This window comes from Amborella trichopoda, chromosome 3 (genome assembly GCF_054954075.1).
Source record: "Amborella trichopoda isolate Santa Cruz 75 chromosome 3, AtrichopodaSantaCruz75HAP2 v2.0, whole genome shotgun sequence".
In the NCBI taxonomy this organism is placed as follows: Eukaryota; Viridiplantae; Streptophyta; class Magnoliopsida; order Amborellales; family Amborellaceae; genus Amborella; species Amborella trichopoda.
The window spans coordinates 13603124-13624195 of NC_142338.1; the positions used below are offsets into that span (position 1 = coordinate 13603124).

The following is a 21072-nucleotide window of genomic DNA, read 5'->3' on the forward strand; positions in this document are numbered from 1 at the left end:
GTCATTGTCACTTTTTCCTCTATTGATGAGTTGATTAGGGAGATCACCAGAGTTATCTAGGGATATTTTCATGATTGTGAGTTAGATGACAATGTTTTGTATCTCATTCAAATGCTTTGTGTTTGCACACACACCACACCCCCCGTGAGAATAATAGAGGTCATGGTTGCAACCATGGCTTTTGGTTACCAATGTACAGGCCCCATTCGATACTTATCTAGGCTCAAAAACAGTGAAGCTCCACTTTTCCATAAGGCCAAGGGCTCACACAATAAAAGCCAGCCCCATGCCTTTTCGGCACCGAACAATCTTAGAGCGCGCAATAAGGCTTGTGTCTTAAAAAGCATTTGGATGACCCCGAATTGATGCAAAAAAGATCATAGCGGTAGATACTATCGTCCTAAAGGATATTTCCAAGTTCCAATACAATCCGATGTCCGAGCTCAAAGAAATGGGAAAGTCAACACAAGAGAACCCTACTCCATATGTCTATGGTTATGGAGGATGTAAAATGATCAAGAACCCCTGGAATCTTATCTCAAATGGCTTTGGGACCATCACGGATAGACTCATGAGGTCCCAAACTCCGAACTTCCGAATTTCATCTCAATCGGACACCTATAGGTCCGACTTTTAGAAAATGGGCATATATTATACTAGTCCAAGATTGAAGTCAAGAACATTGCCAAAAATGGAAAATTTCTGCAACCGTGCCCAAAATTGAGTAAAGTTGATGTTGCTATAACTTTAGATCAGCGAGGTGGATTGGAACAAATTTCGAATATGTTATTTTCCTTGCTAAGCACTTTCATTTGGTATAGGCCTTGCATGTGATGAACAGCCAATTCGCAAGAGATCTTAAAAAGAAGTTTGTGTTAGGATATAGATATTTCGGGTTCATATTGATATACATCATTATGGATGTATATGTATTTATCTCTTGATAAGGTTAGGTCTCTAGAAGATAGAGACCAAGTTACTTGGTCATCAAGTTATCATACCATAATTATCTTCTCTAATTGTGTGATTATCCTCTATATATAGAGGTACTTATTAATGTAAGCTTTTATCCAATATAATGAAGATGTAGCCGGTTGGGGCTTTGGATCCGTGGACGTAAGGCTTTGTCCTGAACTACGTAAATGTTGTGTTCTCTCTCCATTCTATGCTCCCATAAATTCTAACATGATATCAGAGCCAGGTTGATCTATCAGTAGCGATTCATTGCTCGACGGGGGTTGCTTCATCTCTCTATATCATAATCCAAGTCATGTGGATTCGTCAATGAGTTGAAGCTAAGGGTTCAGTGGCCATCGTTACATTCAATTTTTTGAAAGACCTTTCAAAACTTAAAATACAACAGGTAACAAATCCGGTTACATCAAGGTCACGGTGTAAGGCCATGGTGCATGTTTCGTGAGCTTTTTGCGTTTGCCGTGAGTTTTGTTTTTGGCCCATGGAGGTTTTGCAAATTGATGCACATGGTTTATCTTGAATGGTACAAAAGGTTTTTACATTTTTGAGGCCACGTTTTCTCTTGTATGGTGCAAAAGTTTTTTGCAATTTGGAGAACACAATTTCTCTTGATATAGGTCTTGCAAAAGGATTTGAGAAGGAAACTCTTATTGGATCATGAGGCACCAATTTTGTCGTGAGGCACCGAATAGTCAGAGCGCCGCTCGCGTATGATGCAAGGGTTCGAATAAGAGGATCGAAACTATGTAGAGAGAGAGACCTAAGATGATCGAATTATTGAAACTATGAAGAGAGAGATTTATTCTTTATGTCATGAAATGAGTAGCGATCGAAAAAAAAAAAAAAAGGTGGTATTTTTTTAAGATGTGGGCTATTGTCTAGAAGCCCAATTTCATTGGCATTTTTTTTGATATGATTGTACTCAAAAGGGAAAAAAAATTGTATTTTGCAAGTTGGGTGTTTCTTCGCATCCACACCCAACTTGAGGGGGAAAGTATAGAGATGAGATAAGTAGAGATGAAGTCAACATCTCTAATGCAACCATCGCTATGTGGACAAGAAAAATCCAAATTCTGGATTAGTCCAACTACTATACAAAGGGAAGTTATGGTTGATGATCAAGAGTTCTGAAGTTATGGTTGATGATCAAGAGTTCCGAAGTTATGGTTGATGATCAAGAGTTTCGTTTCCAGAGGAGAAAATGAAGATGATCGAATTTCTTGATCCTGGTTGATGATCAAGAGTTCCATCTCCAGAGGAGGAGATGAAGATGATCGAATTTCTCTATTCTGGTTGATGATCAAGTTTTCCGTTACTTGATCTCGTTTGACGATGGAGTTTTCTGTTACTCCATCCTGTGTGATGATCCTTTTCTTTTAGAGAGGGAAAGTTTCCAGAAAGAAAAGAAGCCTCTGAGAGAGAAGATCTTTAGAGAAGAAGATCTTGTGTAATGATCATTTTCTTTTAGAGAGAAAAAATCTCTAGAAATAAAGGAAGCATCTGAGAGAGAAGATCTTCGGAGAAGAAGACCCTAGAGAGAGAAAGTCTCTAGAGGAAAGTAGAGAGCTCAAGAAAGGTTATTTCTTGGAAGACCCAAGATCCTAAAGAGAGAAAGTCTCTATGAGAAAGTAGAGAGCCCAAGAAAAGTTGTTTCTTGGAAGACCTAGAAGAAAATAGAGAGCCCAAGAAAAGTTATTTCTTGGAAGACCCAAGATCCTAAAGAGAGAAAATCTCTATAAGAAAGTAGAAAGCCCAAGAAAGGTTGTTTCTTGGAAGACCATGGTAACCTGTGAAATTTATCATGGATTTGATCACTACTCGTTTTTTTGGCAACTTAGTATTATTCAAAATCCAGTTGTTTTGTATCAAAGCATCTTGAGTTTGAGGGGGACTGTTAAGATATAGATATCTCGGGTTCATATTGATATACATCATTATGGATGTATATGTATATATCCCTTGATAAGGTTAGGTATCTAGAAGATAGAGACTAAGTTACTTGGTCATTAAGTTATCATACCATAATTATCTTTTCTAATTGTGTGATTGTCCTCTATATATAGAGGTACTTATTAATGTAAGCTTTTATCCAATATAATGAAGATGTAGCAGTTGGGATTTTGGATCCGTGGACGTAAGATTTCGGCCTGAACCACGTAAATGTTGTGTTCTCTCTCCATTCTATGCTCCCACAAATTCTAACAGTTAGCAAGTTTTCATGCTTATGCAAAACACAGTTTTTACGACCGTTTCTTACTTCTCCAGCCATAACTCGATATCCGACTATCATCTCGAACCCAAAGTTGGTGCATTTTGATCGTGACTTGAAGATTTTGAGTTGAAATAAGAAAAGTCACGATATCTTGTTGGACCCATATCTTAGCTGATTAGAAGGATTTCTGCACACTTTTAAGTGTAAAAGGATAGGGGCAGTATTCCCTTCACTTTTCTAGTAGGCAAACACCCAATAAACCCGGCATTATATAATAATCAATTTAGCAAGTTCGTGAAGAGTTCCATAGAAGTACCAAAAACTTGACATAGACACAACCCCCTCGAATCTTTGCCACTTTGTGCGAGAAGTATGTCAAAATATTCATGGTGGTGCGATCTTCTTTTTTTCGGTGATAGTTCGCCCGTTCTAATGCCAGAAGCTCTAAAAACAAGACCCATACTATGTGGTTGAGAAGAGCCTATCTTTAGGGACCTAGTTATCATTTTGAATCATTGATGTCCTTTTCTTTTTTCTTTTTTCTTTTTTTCCTTTACCCAAATTTCTTTGTAGGTTTTACCGTTTTCTTTTTACACCCAATCCCTCTAAACCTTGAGCATCCACCCATGTTTTGGTGGGGGCTCTATATAAGCCTACCCCCATCACCCATTAAAAAATTAAAAATAAAAATTGTATGTTTAAATTGAGAAACTCTATTTCCTTGAGAGAGGAGAGAGAAACTTTTGAAAAAAGATGGATTACCCTTCCCCTAAACCCTAACGAACCCTTGACCACACCCTAGTTACCTTACCCTAAGCCTAACCTATTTCGGTTAAGTCCTTATACTTAACCATGGTAGCCAAAACCTTAACCCTAGACCGACTATCCTCTAAACCCTAACCTAACCCAAGCCTCCTCCTAACCCTAAGCCTAACCTTAACCAAACCCCACCCCACCCAAGCTTACCTTAATTGAAATCACCTAGCCTAACCCATACAAACCCCACACATACCCCACTTAGCTTAACCCACACAAACCCACTTAGCTTAACCCATTCAAACCTACTTGACTCAACCCATGCAAACCCACTTGACCTACTCATCCAAACTCACTAGCCTTAACCCAACTAAACCAACTTGGACTTACCTAGTCCAACCCACTTGGACCCACCTAGACCCACTCGAACCCACCAAGTTCATCTAGGTCAACCCACCTGGACCCATCTAGACCCACTTGAGCCCACCTTGGCTAACTCACTCAACCCACTCGAGCTCACTTGCCTAACCCACATGAGGCCACTTGAGCCCACCATGGCCAACCCACGTGAATCACTTGAACCCACTGGGACCTACACGAGCCTACCAATCTTGTCTAGTCTAGCCCACCCAAACCCATTCAAACCTAGACCTAGCCCACACCTAGGTGTATTGAAACCAAATAGCGACTAGCCCATAGTAACCCATCACTATCCGTGTGCGTGTACCCCTTAGAATCGAATGTGACTTGATGTGCAAGGAAGTAAAATCAAACCACTCTAAGCTAGCGAGTATTGACAGTGTAGGTCTAGCTCCCCTCCTTTGGCTGTTTGCCTCTCAAAACTCTCCTTGGGAGAAGTAGGGGTGTTTGGCTCGCAAGGCTCACCTCGAGGTGTTTGCTTCACAACATTCACCCTTTGGGAGAAATTTCTAAGACTAGGTGCCCTCGTGCCCTGCCAGTCACTGAGTGTTGGAAGGCTTTTTGCGGCATCAGTAAATGGGATCTAAGAGGCTACGACCCGGACATGTCTAAACCCACCTCCATCTGATGTAATTTTTGTACCTTGTATTCTACCAAAATAACATTTGAATTCTTTTGATTTATCATTCGTATCACACCGTATGTCTTATGCACACATAAACAAATTTGGGTCACGCATGCACACAGGCACATGGGGCAATGGGGGTGACTGGCTGACCACTCTACAATAGAGCCTCCATTCTTGAAATTTAGGTTCACTAGCTTCCAGATCAAGTACACCTTATTTTCGTCAGTCTTTATTTTGTATAGGTCATGTAGCTTATTCCACAACGACTTGGCAAATGTCTGACTCTACACATGAAGAATACAATATCATTCAACCATTGTCATATTGTCCTTAATACATTTCAGTCCATCTTCTTACACTCTTCCTTGGACATGCCTTCGGGCTTGTGTTTAGCCCTTCAAGGGATATGTATAATTTCTTGTAGTATAAAAGATCTTTTATTTTCGGTTTCTAGATTATCTAGTTATTCCCTTTGAGTGAAATCATCTTACTCCTTATACTGGGATCCATCTTGTAACCTAGACACACGATTCAAATGATCCAATTTACAAACCACTCGCAGGCTAAACTCCCACTAGTGATATGCTTTGCCTTCACCAACGGTGATTCTTACCTTTCATTAATGGTGTTGCTCACTGGTGATATCCCTCACCAATGATACATCCCTCATGACATCTCATCTACTGCATGTCACACACACTTTGTATTGGGTTGCCTTAAGGATCCTATCATCTGGAGGTTTATTCCTCGCTCGTCTTACGACTGTTAGTCTCAATTTATCAACATGCAATAATTGGATGAGCAACAGTGTACGGTGTACCAAAGATAATAGAAAACTAGCTTTGGTACCACTTTGTTGGGCTTATACCATTTGAACCCTTCCACAATAATGTGCATGTACACAATGGAGCCTTAAACTTTTGGAGCAAAATATCAAATATCTTGTTCATCCCTTACTAGAATGTTTACAAATGAGACTAGAATATTATGAATATATATAATAAGACGCTACACCACTTGGTGGTGTAGACCTTTAAAGTGCTCAACATTTTGGGACACTAAAATACCATTGAATTGTAATACAAAATTTTTCAAGTATGAGTATTTTTGGTCATTTAGAAGGGTAAAAGCCATTCTATTAGTAGTTAAAAACAATGAATGCATCTTGTGGGTGATGTTACACACCATATCGGTGATGTCATTATCCACTATGGTTAATAATTGATTTTGTTTCTATTAAGAGTTTCTAGTTTACCTTAGCTAATTATTTAAAATACCCCTAAATAAAATGTTACTATACTATAAGATAAGGGTATCTAAATGTATAAAAATGTTGAGCACTTTAAGGGTCTACACCACAAGTGGCGTAGCCCAACAAAACCCTAGTATAAAAAGGTTACAAACCACTAGATGTGCAATCAGGTAGTTGGGGATATGTTATTAATTGGGCATAAATTTCAAAATGAACTTTTTTATGTGGAAAAGTATATAATGAGACCGTTTATCTTTAGTACAAGGTGATCACAATTAATTTTGACCATTGGATGTGAAATTAGATGGCCGCATTTATTTCATTAACCAGGCTCAAACTTCAAAAGAAATTTTCTTGAACATTGTGACACACCATAGCTATCAGATTTCATAGTTGTAAGTAGTGTTTTAAAAAACGACGAGTCACAAAAGACTCGCCCGAGTCGACAAGAGAATAGACCACCTCATGTCAATTCCAGTAAAACACATTAAGTCGTCCGATTCTAGAAAGGTATCGGCGATTCTGTACAGAAAACCGCCCGAGTCTTCTGTACAGTGAACCGTTCGAATCATTACAATTAAAGACCCGAAACCTGCCAAATCAGCGTGCGTTAGCAGCTTGTAACATGCCTATGTCAGCATGAGTCAACAACGTGGACCAACCCCACATGCGTGTAACCTGCCTATGTCAGCATGGGTCACCAACGTGGACCAACCCCACACGCGTGTAACCCGCCTATGTATCAGCATGGGTCAACGTGGACCTACCCATACACGCACAAATAACGTGGACCGACCCCACATGCACAAATAACGTGAAACCCCTCATGCGTAAGGGCAAGCAACAACCTTTAGTGTGCATTACCATACATGTGGCCAAGACAACATTAAATTGGATAGGATGGTTGGGTTCTTTTATAGCACTATTTCTTCCCACATCGCTTCGATGTGAGACATTCCTGTGGGTTGAAAAACCAGCCCGTCATGAATAAGAAGGCTGGCAAATATTATTAGCTTGGGATAAATTGAAGTGAGATGGTGTATGCGCGATGGTGTACATGCGACAGGGTATGCCCGTCATGAGTAAGAAGGTTATATGTCCGATTGTGGCAATTAAATTAGATGATAAAAAAGAAAAAAATTATTAAAAATAATAATTTGGTTCCCATCACCCCTATCTTTCACCAAAAAAATTTAAATTTACTGACAAAAAAAAAATGAAAACTCTCTTAAGCTATTATATCATGAGATTATTTCATTATATGAGTAATAATTAATTAATTAGTTAATGATGATTAAAAAATTAGTACTAGCTCATAAGATATTAAAAAAAAAAAAATATCAATTCTAGTTTATTGGATATTATTAATAATAATAATTTAGATGATATTTTAAGAGAGAAAAATAACACTAACTCATACCACTTTATAATTTATTTCAAGTTGCTTTATCAATTATCTCAATTACAAATTTAATTTTTTATTTACTTATTAATAACCAAATCTTGTATATTATTTATTAATTTATTTATATTATAAATTTTATAATGTATTATTTTTCTTATAATTGTAAATAAGATTTTTTAAATTAGATGATATTATAAGAAATTTTATATTTTTATTTATATAGTAAAATAATTATAAAATATAAAGTATAACAACTTCAACAATATATGTTATTATAGTTAGTTAAGTTGTAATAATTTTGGATAAGTAAAACAAATTAATAAATGTTTGATACTTTGATGTGATACTAATTCATGTGAGAAATTAATTTTTTTAATCTTATAATATGGAAGTGTTTGTAACTAGTTACCTCATATTGCAAGTATGAATTTATTTATTTACTTTTTAATTTATTAAAATATTATTGTAAAGTTATATTTTTATATTCTATATTTCTATCCACACTAATTGTTATATATTAGATTTATTTATTTGTGAGGGTCATACTCTTATTTTTTAATCATGTTTATTATAATATTGTAATTAATAATTATACTAATTATAATAATAACCAAATCTTATATTTTATTTATTAATTAATTTATTTTAATTATACAGACATCCATATAGAAAAACAATGTCTCAATAATCACCTATTTTTACAAAGTAATGAAAATATGTAGTTCACCACTCTTAAATTCTATTAACAATTAAAATAACATTATTTTTAGAGATATATAATAATTTTTTAAAAAAATTTTGAGACAATAATTACCGTTCCTGCCCGATTTCTAATTCCCAACGTTGATTTACCGGTTCGAATGAGTTTTCGGATGCCCCATTCGAAGCACCGATCTATTTTTTAAACCACTTATTGCAATTATCACATTGTATCCAATTCATTTTTACATATAGTGACACATTTCAATCGATCATATTCGCTTCCAATTGCCAATACTGATTATGACCTCTTCATATATAGTGATTATGGCATTTCTATTTATGACCTCTTCATATATAGTGATTATGGCATTTCAATTCTGAAGGACACAAGGCTCTTTGTATACCATCCCAATATTGAAACGTGTTGATCAGGTCAGGTTAACGCCTGCAACCCCCTTCTCAATCGGGTCCCTTGTCCCATTTCCGTATTACCATCCGTTGCCCTCGTCCTCTCTCTCTGTCTCTAGGGCACAAAACAAATTGGAGGAACAAACGCGAGTTTGCGCATGTGTCTCTCCACTACTTTGTTCCGAAGAAGGGCATGATAATTGCCACAAACCCCTGAGGTTATGGGGGATCCCACGGAGAAGCGGGACATGGAATGTTTGTTTCAGTGGGATGAACCTTCCCAACTCTACTACCATGCCAGGTTACACCAACCTTATTCCTTCTCTCTCTACTTTCTAGCTTATGTTTTCACCCCTCTGCTTATTCTTGTGTTTTATCCCTTATGTCTTATCTCTTTAGTTTCTTGGTCTCCGTAATTTCATCCCTAGTAGGTTGTACTTATCCTTTTTTGCTTGATGATTTGCTAGAGCGGATTTCTTTATCTTGTTTATGGTTCGGATTTCTTTCTTTTCAGCACACACTGCAGTTGTCTGAATTTATAGGGAAATTGCACATTGATATAAAGAACAAAACAAGAAAGATAAAAAGTTAAGAGAAGAAAGACACATGATAGAATGATCATGATAACTTTAAGAAGATGTATACATGAACCATGGGGGTTTATATTTGTTGGGAACCGAGACTGGCTTGATTACTCCTCGTTGCAGTGAACCCCACTACAACTGATCCAATGCCTTGCAACTTACTTGCCTATCACCAGAAAATGGATTTTAAGAAATCCAAACACCCAAGTATCATATGTGTATGTGCGCACGTGTGTGTGTTTGGTGCATATGTGTGTGAGTGTGCGCGCTTGTGGATGTGTGTGTGTGCACACAAACTACGTGGGTGCGCATCTGTTTATGTATATATTTGTGTGTGGAAAAAGTTTATATAAAGTGTGATTTTTATACTACAGAAGTAAGGCGCTCCTAAAAACCCATCGAAAAACGTTGTTCCAACGCTAGAAAACCCTCCAGTTGATCTATGTCTAAGAAAAAAATGATTTTAAGTATTAAAAATAGTGTAACTTATAAAATATTATCTGGACCATCCATTTTTTAGTTTTTCAAATGTTTATAGATTTGCTAGATTTTCACCATTTTTGGAGCTTTAAATTTTATAATTATAGGTGGAAACATATTTTCTGGCCACGTAAGAGTTTCCAGCATTGGAGCTACATCTTTTGATAGGGTTTAGAGGTCCACCTTTGTTTGTTTAATTTTTATGACTTACATAAACTCCATCCCACACACATCATTATCATCATCATCATCATCAAAGCTGTTTCCCAACTAGTTGGGGCCAGCTACACCAATCCTGGACTGCCATTATGCTCTATCAAGGGCTATACCGTCAGTGAGGACATAATTTGTTACATCTTTTCTCACTATTTCCAACCATGTCCTTTTGGGCCTACCTCTTGTCTATTTTTAGCCTTCCACTTGAATCAACTTGCACCTCCTAATAGGTGTTGTATAGGGTCTGCACCACACATGGCCAGCCCACCTAAGTCTACTTTTTCTCATCTTATCATCTATTGGAGCCACACCTAAGTTCTCCTGAATGTATTCATTTCGAATTCTGTCCTTTCTTGTCTTGCCAATCATCCACTCAACATTCTCATCTCAGCTACATTCATCCTATGGGTATGTTGTTTCTTGATCGCTCAACATTCCACCGCATAAAGCAAAGCTGGTCTCGCTGTTGTCCCATAAAACTTTCCCTTCAGCTTCATTGGTATGTGACGATCACATAAAACTCTGGTTGCATATCTCCACTTCGCTCACTCAGCTCTAATTCTATGTGTAACATCTTCCTCAATCTCTCCATTTTCTTGGATTATCGACAACCCCACATATAAGAACCCCCAACCTCTTGGCCCGGGTTGCATTTTAAAACACTAGTCACGAATCTTTTACTTGGAGGTTGTTAATTGCATATTTATATAATGTGTTGGTAGAGCTTCGGGCCATATGATCGTAGCCTTACAAAAAGAAGTCTTACCTTAACACGATATAAAAAAAGCATGGTAAGGAAGAGATAGGTAGAAAGTGATGTATATAACTTCGAGGTTGTGCCACATTCAAACTTGTCAAGTCTTTGATGTTTGATATGCCTCATTTTGCTTCTTTTTAAGACTAAGATGGAGTTCACTTCCACAGTAGTAGCATGTGCAATAGGTGAATTAATTGGTTCCCAATGGAGGAAAGCAACATGCTCTTTGGTTTGGCCTAGCTTATTGCCATGCAAACATTTCAGCTATCCAGTGTCAAATATTCCATTTCCTCAATATCTGTGTAGTGGCTCAAAAAATTCTTGTCAAATATGAGATAATAATTGGATCTCCTGCACTTGTGGAGCTAGATTCATGAGTTGTTTTTGTTTCCTATCCTTGCAGAAGGGTAGATAATCGATTGAGAAAGGGTGTTTCTTGTTTTCTAGAATTGGGTATGTTTCTTAGTTATAGTTTACTTCGACTGATTCATTTTCTCTTTTTTGTTGTTTTCTAACTGTAACATTGGCTTCAGAGAAATTGAAGGGTACTGAAATGTAAGGACTAAGCTGTTTTAGATGTAATACCATGTGTGATAATTACTAGAGTTTAGTTTACCTGCCCATAATTTTCAAAATCCTGAGAATATTCATCTTCCATTTGCTAAATCTTTTCAGCGGTGGAGAGAAACGACAAACCATCACTTATATGGGATTGCATATAATTAGGTGACCACGGATTCATGAATCCATCTTTCACTCCTCATTCCTCATGATTCAGATTGTCCGGATCTAGCTTCTATATGTTTCCATTCACACAGCCCAACTTAAATTTTCTTCCTAGAAACAAGGTTGTGGATTGAGACTATGAAAGGAAAATATCCCCTTTCAACTTGGTGATATTTTGCAAGTAAGGGTTTTGTGATTGGTTTGATTAGGAATGGGAACTCATATTCCTCTCTAAGATGATTCTGTCAGTGTGTCATCAACCATAAATGAAGAGAAGAGAAGCATGTTGAAAAACTGTGTTATTACATGAAGAAAACAGGGGAAAGCTCTTGACAAGCTGCAAATGTCTTCACAAATGGTAAAAAGATTTCATTGGGGTGTTTTCGTTGCTGATACAAGCCTAATACCTTGCTTAATGATATAGAATTAGGAAGCTTTAGCAGAAAGATCATGTTTTGCCCTGGAAATTCAAGAGAAGTTCGAAGAGATCAACCCTGGCACTACGAACTTCTTCAAAATCTCAATGCAAAGGGAGTGGAAGCTGAGATCTTTAAATGGAGCTATAGAACTATTGCCTGCTTTTAAAATACTTTCACTTCTTTCTTTGGAGTATGATACACAGATTTAACACGCATTACAAAGTCTCAAAAGGAAGTTTTGAATTTGGTTGCCTCGATGTACTAGGAAATAAAGTGGATATGTGTAGCAAAAGAATACTCGATTAATTGTGGTAGCTTTCTAAACTGGTTTATAGGTTCCATATATTATGATGATCGTTACCCAATGCTTAGTGTGGCTTGAATACGATGAAGAAAGTTAGGTGGGTTAGAGTATGGTAATATCTTTGATTCTTGATATAGTATTTTTGGTTTTGGGGATTGTGTATTTTGGGGCAACAACCTTCTTTATAGGCTGTGGCGACATGGGCTTTTGGAACCTCACCATCAATGCTTGGATTTAGCATTGCTAGGGTAAGAGTGTTCTCAGGTTCACAAGTGACATGGAGAAGCACTTGCCATTTGTTGATTATTGAGAAAATTACTAGAAGTCCCCTAAGTTGGATGTTCTCCTCAAAATACCCCCTGTTGACCCATTATCGAAACGACTATTTTTCTCACTAACCCCCCTAGGGTATCTATGACGAAACTGCCCTTTTAATGACCCTTAGGAAAGTCAAAATAAACATACATATTTCTCTTTCTCTAAAAATGTGAATAGGTTTGTTAGGGTCTCTCTTTAAAGCTTTCTCTCTCTAAAAACATGAATTCATTTGTTGGTTTCTGGCATAGACCTAAGTTAGGGTTTAGCAAAGAAGATGATAGGGAAGATCCAAATTAGGGAAAGATGCAAAAATCAGAGATAAAGAAATGAGTACTTGCTGCTCTAGGGTATTGAATAAAGTCCATAACAAAATGTTTCATTATGCTTGAGTACATCTCTTTTATCAAAAAATTCTAAACAATATTTGATCTTGGCCATCCATCTAATCATGGTCATTTATTATAAAAGTTTTTAAGTGACCATAAAGACATAAAAGACTCTAGAAGGACATAAATTACTACTTATGCCCCTAAGTGAATAAAATGACTCAAGAAATAAATAAAAGGCATAAAAGGACATACTCAATGACTATTTTGCCCTATTGTGGTTCCTATTATGAACTTTAAGCTTGTCTCTCTAATCTAGATACTCTAGAACAATATTTCGGGTTGCATCAGTTCCCCCTTCTTCAAAAGAATTCACCCTCGAATTCAGTGGCTCGTCGTCAGAGGTTTCACGACGATGTGGAATGAGATGTTGACATTAAAAACATCAGAAGTGCAAATATGGCTGGGAGGCTTCAATTAGTAAGCATTGTCATTAATCTTCTGCACCACTTCACACGGTCCAGTCTTGTGCTTGCCCCAGTTATGGGCTTCAGAACAACTTGGTCTAGAATCATGAACAAGCATAGGAGGGAAGAGTCTTGAATCACTTCTAATCATATGTCCTCAAAGATATCCATTCAAAATAACTTTGTAGGGAATCTCACCTCTATGACTTGTAAGATTGAGCATTAAATGCGTCGAAAGGAGCTTGTCAATCTTGTAATGAACTAATGAGAGAGCAAAGCTAGTGCCAAGATTACAACCAAACCCATGTTTCAGAGCTTTAGCATTGGTATGCTTAGTAGCTTCCATACTCTCTGATCTTTCACTACGCCACTTTGATGTAACAATACTAGCAAGGGCAAATTGAAAAGACCAAAACCCAAAGTTCGTTATCTCTTGGAAATCTTGTAACTCAACTTTGAAGATATGCAATTCAAAATAACTAGAGATTAATGTTTTCTAGGTTATGGTGCCTGTCATATATATTTTATCCATCATGTTTTGTGCAAATTGAAAACTGACACTGCTGCGATGCAAGTGTGCAACACTATCGATCGTAAACATACGTAAGGAAAACTCTTCTCTTTGAAAGCAAGAAAAATTTTGAACTCTGAGGCTTGCTCTTGTTGAATTTTGTGAGATCGAGATGCAAATATTGGGTCCCTTAGGTTTAGGTTTCAGGGGAAGCTGATAAGTAATAGATTTGGTTCCTCCATCAAAGCAGAGCGACAACACAACTTAAGTTCTCTCATAGAGAATGACTTCAACAACCCTTTGGTGAGCAACTCCTACATTAAACTCACCACCTGCGAGTTCGAGGGTAAATACCTTGAACTCTTTCGTGTTTACTTCATGTGACACCCTAATTCAAGTAAAACTCGAAGAAGAAGAAGAGCACCATCATCATTACCTCCATCAACACCATCATTTTTCTCACTAATTCCTTCAAGGACAAATTAATCAGTTTTTCCCATCATCTTGGGAGTATGTCACTCTCACCCAATTCTTTATCAAGGAAAGGAGCATTCACATGATCCCCTCCAAGGGTAAGGTCTTCTTCTTGATCCTCTTTGATGATTGGATCGCCATTAAATTTATGATCATCCACTTCTTTCTCAACATCCAAATCTTCATCCAGGTACTTGTCAATGACTGACAGTATGACCCAGCCCACAATGTGCGGATCTTGAGAACCATTTGATGATAACAAAGTTTCTCCATGATTATCTTGGGATAGACTTCCATAACACTCTGAGATCTCAACTTTGAGACCGGTTTCCCACCTCCTACTATACCTATCTGGGCAATCAGCTATATCTCTCCTTGGAGCTTGATCATGGAAGGGATTTATGGATTCTTCATCTGCCTTGATTTCATCCTTCTAAGATGGGCCTTCTATCTGTGCCAAACGCAGGGCTAGGGTTTCGATCAAACTCCTTAGATCTGCATCCCTTCCTGTGAACTAGCATCAAAGGCTTCTACAACTGCCACTTTTCATCCTTTTCCTTTATGTCGAGGCATGGTTGTTGATTTAGGGCACAAAAATCAATGCTACAGTGCTGTTCGTACTGTGCTACAACACCGTACAGTGCTACAATACTGTATAGATCGTCGAGCTCAGATACCAACCTGGCACAGACCTAGTAGCTTGGAGCTAGGATTAAGCAAAGAAGTAGATAGGGAGGATCCAAAATTAGAGAAAGATACAAAAACCAGAGATAAAAGGAGCACTTGTTGCTCAGGGGTTTTGAGTAAAGTCTATAATAAGATGCTTTATTATGCTTGAGTCATCATCAAAGCCTTTTCCCAACTTATTTGAGGTCGGTTATACGAGTTCTGGTCCGCCATTCTATTCTATTAAGGACCACACCCTCAGTGAGGCCATAAATCCCCATATCTTTTTTCATTTCTTCCAATCGTACCCTTTTGGGCCTACCCCTTGCCCTTTTTTAGCCTTCCACTTGAACCAACTCTCACCTCTTAACAGGCATTGTACTGGGTCTGCTGCACATGGCCAACCCAACAAAGTCTACTTTCTCTCATCTCGTTGCCTATTGGAGCTATACCCAAGTTCTTCCTAATGTATTCATTTCGTATTCTATCCCTTCTTTTCTTGCCACTTATCCATTTGACCATCTCAACATCCTTATCTTAGTTACACTCATCTTATGGGTATGTTGTTTCTTGACCGCCTAATATTCTGCCCCCATAAAGCAAAGTTGGTCTCACAACTGTCTTATAGAACTTCCCCTTCAGCTTCATTGGTATGCAACAATCACATAAAACTCTGGTTGCATATCTCCATTTCGCCCATCCAACTCTAATTCTATGTGTGACATCTTCCTCAATCTCTCTATTTTCTTGGATTATCAACCCAAGATATCAAAAGTGCACTCTTTTTGGTATTTCTTGGCCGCCAAATTTAACTACTGCCTCATTCTCTGCTACTATTATTACTAAATTTGCATTCCATATACTGTCTTTGTCCGGCTAATTTTAAAACCTTTAGATTCTAGAGCATTCCTCCAAAGTTCTAACTTTGTGTTGATGCCGCTTCGGGTCTCATTGATCAAGAACAACATACTCCACAGTACCTCATCTTGTAGGTACCTTTTAAAGTCGTTCATAACTAAGACAAAGAGGTATGACCTCAAATGCTGACCCCTGATGTAGCCTTATTGTCACTGAAAACTCACTCGTCTCTCCTTTAGTTGTCTGCACACTTGTTAGCACTCCCTCGTACATATCGCTCACCAAGTCGATATAGCATCTAGAGACTCCTTTCTTTTCCAACACCCACCACCTCTTGTATAAGAAAATCCTAAACAAGACTTAATCCTGGCCATCCTTTTGATCTAATTATGGCCATTTATTATAAAAGAATCTAAGTGAATAGAAAGACATAAAAGATTCTATAAATTACTACTTATGCCCCTAAGTGAATACTCAAAAAATAAATAAAAGACATAATGACTATTTTGCCTTTCTACGGTTTCTCTTGTAAACTTTAAGCTTTTCTCTCTTATCTAGATATTCGAGAGCAATATTCTGGGCTGCATCAATTTCTCTCTTTAAAAATACGAATGGGCTTGTTGGTTTCTCACTCTTTCTTTCCTATTTTTCTCTCTCAAAGTAGATCCCAAACCCATTACATCTCTAGAGAGAAACTAACCAGAGATGAATATGAATGGGAATATAGCCTAAAGAGGAAAAAAATGAGAAAAAGAGAGAGAAATATGATATTTATTTTAACTTTTGTAGGAGTCATTAATAAGGGTATTTTCATCATAAATTAAGCTAAAAAGTATCCTTTTGGGGGGGGGGGGGTTGTTTTTCAAAGGGGGAAAAAAAAAAGTATCTTGGGGTATGAGAGTTTCAGCGAGGGGCATCATTGTGAGAATTTGTTGTTGGGGGGGGTGTGGGGTGGGGGGGGGGGGGAGTTGGTAATTTTCCCTTGATTATTGGAGTCATTCCAAAAATATTTAGGGTTAGAGTATGAATTTCAAATTTAGCTCTAAATTACTGCATTCTAGTGACAGAGTTGTGCTTCCTTACTAAAAAAGAGTCTCACTCTCATAGAATGATGGAGGCTAATAGAGCTTTTGCATATGTTGGTTAAATCCATGACCAAGAATACAAAGGGAAATGTAGATCCATGAAACTAAATTTCACAATTTAAAAGGAATCAACTTAGAAAGATGGACTGGGTTTGCGTGATGACAATCAATGACTGGCTAGGGTAGTTTAGCGCAACTGTTTGTTTTATAAATCTGGGGATATAGCTGCTAATATGGTTTCGGTGGGGCACATCAATACCATGTGTTTCTTGGCAGTGCAACTGAGAGGAAGATGGATTACATTAAATATGGTTAATTTTAGACTGCTAGCCTTTCCTAGGGGCTGGTTTTGTGCGTTCCAATACTGAGCAACCTAGAGGAGCCAACTTGGAGAAGAGTTGTTGGGGAAGGGCGGATTTGTGGAGTTGATGTTATGGCAGATAGATTTTGAGTTGTCATTTTGCATCTGTTGATGCTGTTATCCTGCATTGGTTGTCTTTGATTTCTCCAGCGGGAGTATGAGTGACATCCTTCAGGGGTTTGAGTATTTGTGATCTACTTACCTAATCGTCCTACATTGCTTCTTCTGCCATATCCTTATCTTTTCCTATCTTTCCCTAGCTACCTATCTGTTTCTAGGTCTCTCATTTGTGATAATTCAGTTTCATGTTCCACGCTGCTAATGGATTTCAAATATATTGTTTTATTGTGATCGTCGATTGAATTTTCCATACTAGAATGGATATTTTTTGGATGTTTCCACCATAGTTGTTGGGAACGGCATCGGGAACAGTTCTAGGATCAAGGGCGGGATTGATTTGATCAAAGCTACCCCGAAGATACCTAGGTTTGGGATCTATGTCCGTACAACCTCACACGTAGGAAACAAGATTCATGTGTGCTGCGGATCGAGTTCCTCTACTAGATGAGATCAATTATTATAATATTGGGGAGTGAGATTCTCTGACTTGGAAACGTAGTGCTCCAGTGCAAGTTTTGAGTTTCTTGACCTAGGGAACGCAATAGGAAAATGATCCAATATAGTATGGGGCAAGGGATAAATTTTATCGGAGCAACTCGATCTACTTGGAAAATGAGATCCTCATCTAAGTTTAAATAGGGCTCCTTAGCTTTATGGGGTAGTTCCTAGTGTTGTTAATTAATAGTATGTAATCTTAAACTTCTATTAAATAAATAAGGAACTTTAAATTATTCCATAGTTATTATATTACTATAGTAGATAAATCAATTCATTAAAAAGTTTTGACCTTTATAGTTTTAAGTACAAAACTTATGCTGAACTGCTGCCATCTTTTTCTTTGAATAGCAATGTGTAAGAGAATATAACCCAAAACTATATAGTCATGAAATAATTTGCTTTTTGTTATTGCTTACTAAATAAGCAAAGGAATACGGAGCATTCATTTTGGAAGATCCCGACTCGCGAGGAATCTGCATGCAATCTTTGGTGATACTTGTGTTCCAATGTAATGGAATCTATATCTGACGATTCTTATGGTCAAGTACCATATCACTCAGGAATTAGATCCTATAGTAGCCAGGAACACAAACACATACTTAAAGGAAATTCGTTCCCTTGAAAAGGGAGCTAGATCCTGAAGGCCAAAAAGCCAAGATCTCTCATAGGTCCGTCCTGGTACCGCCAAAATCGAGATCCTAGAAGGGATTCCTAGTAACTATGGTTTCCACATATGCTTCATAATTACCCAGTATTCCATATATCAGCAAGCTAATTATCCATGAAAGAAAGAAAAGTGACCAGATAAGTGTTCTTTGTAAAATTAGTGAGTAAGACCATCAACCAATTTTTGAAAATATTTATGTCAAATTTGTGTTAAGAGCTATTTTTCGCTTTTCTGGTTATTTTTCTTACTCAGTTTCATTGGTTCTTCTGATTGCCCTTTGCCAAATTAATACAGTAGTGGGTTCTATCATGATCCAAATGCCGGATGGTACTATAGCAGTCTCGATGGTTGCTACTACACATTTGAGAACGGCAATTATGTGCCTATGGAGTCCAACAAGGTAGTGGATGTGCTTTTCATAGCTGCAAGGCTTAGATTAAATTAAATATTCATGTATATTCCTTTTCTTTCTACTTAATTAATGAGCGATGGATAACTTTGCTTATTGCACTGGTGCAAGGATCCTAATGCTGATCTATCCAAATCAATGAGTCCTCCTGAGCTAGTCACAGAGAATCCGTGTACGTATATATGTTCAGTAGTTTAATAAATTTCCATGTTGATTTTATAGTTTGCTTCAATGTTTGTGGTTGTGAATTTGAGAAAGTTGTATTTCTAATTGTTTTTTTTTATTGGCAACTGTCTCGTTTTCTGTAGCTATGTAAATGGGCAACCGTGTCTTATTTTATTGCATCTTGTCTGACCTTAACAGAAAATGTAATGCTACTTGTATAGTACCATTCAATGCTTTACGAAAAATAATCCATATTCTAGGATATACATGTGAGTTAAAATTGGAGTTCTGCCAACACGAAGGATTGGTTTTGGGTTCCTTCCCTTGCCAATGCATCCGGATGCTTGTCTGATTCCCTCCAAACGTGGTTAAAAGAGACTATGATTTGTGAAACTTGCTCCAACCTAACAAAGAAAAGTCCAGCTAGCTGTCAGTGGAAAGCCTACTTTTATTTAGCCTGTAGATAGTATTTGCAAGATTGCCCTCAGCTGTAAGGGAGACCCATCTTGGTTCGTACAATCTCAGGTCTGCTAGGAGTGCTTGCACTTCTACTCTGTTGGCATCGCTATTGCCAGTGGGGACTTAAAATGATCAAAGAGTCTCCCCATTGTCATTCTGAAAGACATCTTCACACCTGCAGATCCTGGGTTCCCTTGAGAACTTTCATTGGATTTGAATTTGACTGAGCCCATAAGGGAACTCCATCTTGGTTAGAACATTCTTAGGCTTGCTAGGACTTCTTGCACTTCTGCTTCGGTGGCATCACAAATAGGGGTGGCAACAGGTCAGGTCGGGTCCTTGTCAGACTGGACCCGGAACCAACCTAAAGTAGTACAGGGGGGACCCAGGAGCCGTCTCTGGATTCATACCCGGACCCAGACCTGAACTATTTTGAAGGACTTGGAACCAACCCCCTGAAACCCGACCCGTGCATATTGAAACACCAAAAAATGAAAAAAGAAAATTGCCAATTTTGTGTGGAAAATTACAATAAAAATATGATAAATTCATTTTCATGAAGAGCTCCTACTGTGAATTTAATTAAAAACACGCGAAACTCATATCTCTCAATTTTCACCTTCAAATGTCGTCTCTCTCTCTCTCTCTCTCTCTCTCTCTCCATTTGAGAAAATTCCTGATGCAATAGGAAATAACAAACAATGTAAACATAAAAACTGACAAACATGCATTTTAGAACCCCAACAATTTCTCTCTCAAATAAAACCAAAAAAACAGTGTTCATCTTTGCAGAATATACGTATTTCCAATATCTACCATCCACTCAACAAAACTGCTACTATGAATAACTATACCACATACCAACATGCATATTAGACTCTCTCTCTCTCTCTCTCTCTCTTAAAAAACCGGTTTTCATCTTTCCTCAATATACATCTTTCAACTTCAGAGAAGTCCTACTATGACTGTAACAAACGACACAACATGATCTATCTCAAATATTGTTTACTGGATTTCCTTCATCCTCCCTTCCCTGCCAGTAGTAGGTGACCTTGGCCCGACCTGAATTCAATTCGGGTCCATGATTTGGCCTACCGCTTTGGATCCATACCCCGATATGACCTAACCCAATTGCCAGCCCTAGTCACAGATACCAATGGAGCCTGCCTTTTTTTTTTTTTTTCCGAAGAGGGTTAACTTTTGTAGAATTTTAAGAAATGTACAATGAGCCAAAAATAGCATCTCACATATTGGGTGCTCTATACATCCAAAAGGAGGGGTGAGGTGCCCCTGCAGAACCAAAAAATGGGGATACAAAAGAGAGAAACCAAAAGGTGTACCAGTGCTCAAAAAGTTGCGTAACTGGTCCCAACAATCCCCGAAGTTAGGGCCTTCTTTCTTTGTGAATCAGCTATGTGTTGGCCTCCCATCATGTATGCTGACA

At 37.8% G+C, this 21072-nt stretch overlaps 1 protein-coding gene and 1 long non-coding RNA gene across 22 annotated transcripts in view; one reads left to right on the top strand and one right to left on the bottom strand.

The window, feature by feature from the left end:
• Nucleotides 1–8729: 8729 nt before the first annotated feature.
• The window catches only part of LOC18430762 (D111/G-patch domain-containing protein), a 35625-nt gene continuing 23282 nt past the window's right edge, over nucleotides 8730–21072 (top strand). For 15 of the 21 annotated variants that reach the window (XR_002280361.2, XR_016053089.1, XR_016053088.1 and 12 more), the window contains exons 1-3: nucleotides 8730–9059; nucleotides 18890–18995; nucleotides 19116–19176. Coding sequence is in view for 6 of the 21 variants with exons in the window: in XM_006840905.4 (XP_006840968.1) it covers nucleotides 8980–9059; nucleotides 18890–18995; nucleotides 19116–19176 (247 nt within the window). In the remaining 15 variants the exon portion in view is untranslated. The remainder of the gene's footprint in view (nucleotides 9060–18889; nucleotides 18996–19115; nucleotides 19177–21072) is intronic. The other 6 variants (XR_016053094.1, XM_020665145.2, XM_088863528.1 and 3 more) reach the window with 1 other exon arrangement.
• LOC148782759 (uncharacterized) lies at nucleotides 19318–21056 on the bottom strand. Its single transcript, XR_016053096.1, has 2 exons — nucleotides 20969–21056; nucleotides 19318–19573 (listed from the first exon to the last, which is right to left on the bottom strand). It is a non-coding gene; the product is annotated as an uncharacterized LOC148782759 (long non-coding RNA).